The sequence below is a fragment of the Lolium perenne genome, chromosome 6, assembly GCF_019359855.2.
Source record: "Lolium perenne isolate Kyuss_39 chromosome 6, Kyuss_2.0, whole genome shotgun sequence".
NCBI lineage: Eukaryota > Viridiplantae > Streptophyta > Magnoliopsida > Poales > Poaceae > Lolium > Lolium perenne.
Window position 1 is genome coordinate 216,515,936 of NC_067249.2, and position 6,808 is coordinate 216,522,743.

The 6,808-nt window shown below is 46.6% G+C and overlaps 1 protein-coding gene across 1 annotated transcript; it reads right to left on the minus strand.

The window, feature by feature from the left end:
- Positions 1-1,167: 1,167 nt before the first annotated feature.
- Positions 1,168-6,358, minus strand: LOC127306106 (soluble starch synthase 2-2, chloroplastic/amyloplastic). The gene is made up of 8 exons (XM_051336708.2): positions 5,795-6,358; positions 5,227-5,563; positions 5,027-5,091; positions 4,509-4,586; positions 4,295-4,405; positions 4,141-4,185; positions 2,745-2,918; positions 1,168-2,387 (listed from the first exon to the last, which is right to left on the minus strand). Exons 1-8 carry the CDS (start codon positions 6,044-6,046, stop codon positions 1,431-1,433), a joined length of 2,019 nt encoding a protein of 672 aa, XP_051192668.1. The 5' UTR covers positions 6,047-6,358; the 3' UTR covers positions 1,168-1,430.
- Between the last annotated feature and the right edge of the window lie 450 nt (positions 6,359-6,808).

Genomic DNA, 6,808 nt, shown 5'->3' on the forward strand with positions numbered 1-6,808 from the left:
ACGAGTCTCATCTTTGAGGATGATTATTGCCGTGATGCGTCCTTTGGAGCCTTAACACGACGATTTTTTTGTTTGTCTACTAACAAGCTCTACTACAATAAGTTTTGCTCGGCTCCGGTGATGGAGAGGAGAGAACGGCGGTGCACCTTCAGTTCGTGCCTATTTTATTTGTAATTTTTATTACTTTTTTTGGTTCTTTGTACTATATAGATGATTATCGGTATAATCGCTCGATTTTTTTCAATAAAAAAAAACAAACGCGTACCACTACAACATCAGCAGGAAACAGCAACACCGCCGCAACAGCAACTAGTCCGCAGCAAAACCACCACATCCCCATTTTCCAACTCAATGCATATCTATTTTTTTATTTGACAATCAATACCACATATATTCATAGTAACAAATAGTACATGGTAGAGATACATGAACTGACTCCAACGATTACAAAATAAAGTCTAAAAGATAGTAACAAATCTTCGAGGTCTTCAATTTCTTTCTTCTTCCAGAACACAATCTTGTACTCTTGTGAAGGCAGCCAAAGATACATAACGAACCATAGACCTGTAGATACCGACGAAAGTTCTCCCATAATTTTTTGAGCCGCAATGCCAAGACTGCGTGCACGCACGCAACCATTAAAGCAGTCATACAACATCGGCAAGAGTACCAACACCAAGATATCGTGAATAATAACCAACTAGCTTTGTCGTCGTCGATGGAGAGCCGAGAGTACGAATCACCATTGTCGAGGACGTAGCAGCCGGGACAAAAACTGCGAGGATAATCCTCCTCGCGGCAACAACGACAAAAGATCCAAAATCGATCTGGCGAAGCAAGATCCGAAGACCCATACCTAGAAAATTGTGATTGTTCAACACCACCATTGACGTCGGGAAGAAGATCTCGTCGCCGAACGAAAGTCCGAAGATCACTTATTGCATACGATGCCATCTCCATTGAGGGGAAACCAACAAGAAGGCGGCTACCAAAATCCTAACATAATCTAATGAAAACAATACTTTTATTCAAAACTCCACGCATAGATCGGGTTCCCCACTCCTCCTGACGCCGGCGAAGCCGACCGGAGGAGGGGGAACCAATCTATGGAGGAGGATGAACTGGAGGCGGCTAGGGTTAGGGCGGCGGCTGAGAGGAGAGACCACGGGCGTATAATGTGTTCAATGCATATCTATTTTGATCGTCTACAACTCTGTAATCCACAGAAACATGGAAACCTGACTGAAGTGACGTGTACAACTCGTGATCCCAAACTTGGGCGGCACCGCGGGTTCGGCTCACTACTTGCCCCGTGTGCATGTGCCCCCTAGCTAGTTACTCCGGGGCGCCAGTGTGTGATCGTCGGAAGAGCGACCTGAACGCCATTCCGACCGTCTCCGTGCGTGCATTGAAGGAGAGGCACCAGTGCATCACCACTGGTACTTGGCCTTGACGAGGACGTTCTCGTAGAGCTCGGCGGCGTGGTCCCAGCTGAGGTCCTGCGACATGCCGCGGGCCTGCAGTCCCCTCCAGCTCTCCTTGTAGTTCCAGTACGTGTTCAGGCAGTGCCCGAGCGCGTCGATCATCCTGCCGGCGTCCGCCCGATCGAACGTCCACCCGAGCCCGGCGTTGCCGAACGGGTCGAACGGCGCCACCGTGTCCCGGAGCCCGCCGACGGCGTGCACCACGGGGACGGTCCCGTACGCCATCGCGTAGAGCTGGTTCAGCCCGCACGGCTCGAACAGCGACGGCATCAGCAGGATGTCCGCGCCCGCCGTGATCCGGTGCGCCATCTGCACCGAGAACCCCACCCACCCGCGCACCTTGTCTCGGTGCTCGCCCTCGAACCGCCGCAGCATGTCCTCCAGGTCCGCCCGCCCCGTGCCCAGCATCACCAGCTGCACGTCCTGCTGCGCGATCCACGGCATCGCCTCCGCGATGAGGTCCACGCCCTTCTGCCGGTCCAGCCGCCCGATGAACCCGATCACCGGCACGTCGCCGCGCACCTGCAGGCCCAGCTGCCGCTGCAGCGCCTCCTTGCACTGCCGCTTGCCCGTGTCCAGCGTCTCCAGGGTGTAGTTGGTGTAGTCGTCTGAGTGCAGGTGCACGTCCACCTTGGGGTTCCACTCAGCCGTGTCGATGCCGTTCACGATGCCGTCCAGCTTCCAGTCGTTCTGGTTGATTATGTCGTGTAGGCCCCAGCCGCCCTCGATCGTCTTCAGCTCCCACATGTAGCCGTGACTGACGGTGACCACCCGGTCTGCCATCTTCAGGCCGGCAGCGAACACGTTGCTGTGCTCGCCGCCGGCAGGGTCATACAGTTTGAAGTGATCGATGTAGTGCTCGGGCAAGTCCATGTTGAAGAAGTCCTCTACAGGGCCGCGTCCCTGCAAAGGCATACATTTGGTGCTTATCAAGGTTTGGACAAATATTTCCCTCAAAATAAAGGTTTGGACGGCTAAACGTGATCAATGCAATATCACGGAATGGATCAATGCCTGGGGTATATCGTTGTTGGTTAACTTTAAAGAAGCAATATTAGTCGCCAATAAATTTTCATTGAGATTTGTGGTACTCCTAAATTGGAGGAATGAATAGTGAGCAGATGACTAAACTCTCAGTGTTGATTGGTTGTTACGGCTAAAAATCATGTAAAGTAACCACCAACTGAACGGTGGTACTAGCTGGTTTCAGACTAAAAGGTACACTAATTGCTCAACTGAATTCAGAATTGAAGCTCAAACCTGATGAGCGATGTTATGTATCACGAGAACAGAGCGGGTATATTGCATCAAGCCATTGTCTCGGTAATACGCCTTCAGATATACTGGTAGAAGTGCAGTATGCCAATCATTTGCAATGAAGACTAAGTTGCCATCACCATAGACAGTACCACCGCATGGGGCGTACCAAGGAACCTGAAGGTTGGGTGAGCATTGTTATGCATTTGCAATGTGCAGAGTTAATGTGAGAGCATGAAGGCAATTCATCTACCCTGGAATAACTAAACTGACAGCTTGAGCTGTCCTTGTGTTTGTTATGACTTAAGACAAGCTAATCAATAAGGTGCACTAGCGGCTTGCTGCAACAAACCCAGCAGGGGTTGTCAGCTTGCTTCAGGAAAATATATTGATAGACCATCTAGTATAACTCATCTGTAAGACCAAGGCACAGCTGAAATTTCAAATATCAAGAAATAACTTGCATGGTTAATTTACCTTTTCCTTGAGTTATAGTTAGTTATTATGACCAAATTAATTCAAGTTACTCGCTATGTTCCTGAATTGATGTCACTTGTAAATATGTGCAATCAAACCTTAAAAGCTTTCATCACTAATATACACACACAAGTGTTTATAATTTTCACAAGGAAATGAATACCAGTAGATCATATGGTTGGTATGTGTTAGTTCTAGCAATGGTAGTGATTTTACAAAAATATATTTTAGAGCTCATGCTACTTGTAGCTTTTTTTCAAATTTCAAAAACAACATATTTAAGTTCCAAAAATTCTGAAGAAAATTCTAGATGTAGACAATGATGTATTCTGCCAACGTGCAAAATATCAACTCTATATATATGGCTTCGCAAAAATGATAAACCTGAAGATTTAGGGGATTTCAAAATTTGCACCGTTCACTACTTCAGATGTCAGATTTTGTCCTTTCGCAAAAAAAAAAAGATATCAGATTTTGTCATTTTTGCGAAGCCAAGGATACAAAGTATTTTGAGTAGAGATTTCCATGTTGGAAGAATAAACAGCATCTAGGATTTTATTCAGATTTTTTTAAAACTTTGAAGTGCAGTTTTTAAATTTTTCAAAAAACAAGCTCCATGTTGCCCTGGCTCCAAAACGCCACACTCAGTGATTATAATGTTATGTCTGTTACCAGTGCTGGTCCGTTTTTCCATTCAGTTTCTATTACTTGCAAACCTGCTAACTCTAGAGTCCTATGAACCTTTTACTAGCTTTGCACAAAAGCTGGAGTACAGATGAGTGCTGGACTGTATTTTTTCCTAAAGATGATTATTAGAGACTGTGTCTATGTCTGAACTATGAAACACAATTATTTCATAGAGTGGTTTTTAGTGAATTTCTTAGACATCTATAGTACAGAGTAATACAATTAGGGAAGGTACCTCAACAGCAGCCTTGCAGAACAAAATCATACGCTTCAGAACATCCTGCCAATAAATGATGGAAATGCACAAGCATCAATTGCATGTCATCAAGAGGAATTCAGTTTGAGTTTCAAGGCTAACAAAGCTCTAGGAATAGAAAATAGATGTTTACCGGTCTTTCTCCTCCATAAATATCATTGTGCCGGTGCCGGAAGGGAGGGGCTTCTAAGAACACAAAATCAACTCCATCGATATAAGAGTGGAAGTAAGTCACTTCTGAATCCTGCAAGCCAGAGAAGAATTTAATTCACTGAACTGATCATGGTTCTTTAATCTTTTAATTGCATGCTGCGGACTCTTTGTTCATATTTTAATGTTTTACATACCTGTCCCGCTACCTTGTAACGCTTGCGAACACCAAGATCGCAGGCTTCGGCGTAATCTCCATACTTTGGTATGACGACCTGAAATTGAACAAAATACTTGTATTAGTACTTTCTGAATTAGGTCACCAGGCATACCCTACATTCAAATTTATGAAGGCTCTCGTAGAAAAGTGTCATGTTAAGCAATGCCTACTTTCAACTCATCCATTTCAGACATGCTAAATAAAACAGCAAGAAAGGAACAGTTCGATTATGACATAGGATTTCTTTGTTTTCCTATATACACAGAAACATCTATTTTCCCCTTACATTGACTGTCAAAGAATCAATGCCGCATGGTAAGTTTTACTACCTATTGCACGCCAACTAAAAATAGTATAAAAATAATATTGCACACCAACTTAAAAGAGTAACTCTGAAAAGTTGCTCTAGCAAGCGGTTCATAACAGCTAAATTAGCATGCTTAAGTTCTTTTTTCTAACTAGGACAAATAAAAAAGAGAAAAGGCAATGGAGTACCATAACACGATGTCCCCGTCTTGCCAGAGCCTTGGGCAAAGCACCCACAACATCTCCAAGACCACCTGTACATGATACCAGGTTAATCAGTTAGCCAGAACAATGCAGAAAGGCATAAAATTTGTACATGTTAAGTCTAACCGCTTGCGTCCAGAAAATCAAAAAGGGCAAGTCTAACTGCTCAATTTAAACATGAATACCTGTTTTACAGAAAGGGGCACATTCAGAAGCCACAACGATGACATTCATCACATTTGGCCCAGCCAAAGGAGCAGACCCCATGTTGTCACTGTCGTCCGAAGAACTCACCACTTCTGAATCTCCACTGGTGTCAACCTTAGCTCCAACCTGATCTCCGACAACGACATCTTTCCAATAGCCAGACGCCGCAGCCGCCGACTCTGAGACTTGGACACTGCCACCTAGTTCGGCCCTGGAGACGGTTCCAGCTATCCCATTTTGCTCTGCAACGCTACTCTCAAGCTTCGGTGCAGATGCAGCTGCTTCTGGCGATGCGGCATCCTCATTTTCAGCAGCCTGAGTACACAACGTAATCCACAGGAAATTCAGCATACCAAAACATTAAAGTGTAACAGAATGTGAAACGCTTGGCAGAAACTGCAGGTGATGCTACATTTCCGACAGAAAGGGAAAGTAACTGCGCTTTTTGAACTAAATATTCCCCATTCTGACAAGCAAAGCCAGTGCAGAAGTTTCTAACGGAAAAGAAGGAATGTTACGAGCGGCAGCAGATGGAGTAGTATCAACCTTGAGCTTGCCGCGCTGCCCTGCCGCCTTCGCCGAACCCTCCTCACCACCGGCCGCCGGCGACGATGCCGCCGCGGCGCACGGCGGCGTTCCGTCGCGAGAAAATCCGCGCCGCGCCCAATGCATACTGGCGCCGGCGGACCCGTACGAGCGAAGCGCGCCGCTCACCGTGCTCCACCGGCGCCGCGGCGACGAGGAGGGGGAGGGGAGCAAGAAGAACGCCGCGGACGACGAAGCAATGGCCCCCGACATGGTACACGACGCGCGGCGCCAGAACTGAGAATTCGCCGGGGGGTTGAAGCGAAGTAGCGAATCGAACCAGGCAGAGCAGACGAGGATGACAGCGAGCGGCGCGCGCACGAGGGAAATTAAGCGCGCGCGTGGGAGAAAAGATCTGCGCTCGGTACGATTGGTTGCAGGTTTTCGCGGCGGCTCGGGGTGGGGGCCCGGGAGCTGGAGGCCGGAGACAGGCGAGCGGCTTGTGTGGACTGTGGAGCTCGGAGTCCGAGAGGGGGCGAGCTAGAGCGCCGCGCTGAGGAAGACGACGAGTAGTGGGGAGGGAACGGCGGAGAGTTTACACCTTTTTTTTCTTCTGATGAAATTTTGACACGTGCGGCTGAGCGGTGGGACCTGGACTAGCAAAGCTGACGTGTTTCACGTGAAGTGTTGTTGGTGGCAGAACAGTATTGGTCGATTATTGCGGTGGGCCCGTAAGACCGCTTGTAATCGATGTAGCCGTGCGCGGTGGATGATTGGGACGCACTCCCTCGTCGAAATCGTGTAAATTTTGATTAAATTTGTAAAAAAATATGAATATTTAGAATACAAAATAATATCACTAGATTTTTATGAGAGGTATATTTTAACATGGTATATATTAGAATTATTCGGCTGGGTGTATCTTAGTTGCGCAGAGGCCGAATGTAATGCTTAAACGTTTTAAACGATAAAACATCAATTATTAAAAATGAAAAAATTCAATAAATTTGTTCATATTTAGTGTAGTTTGAATTA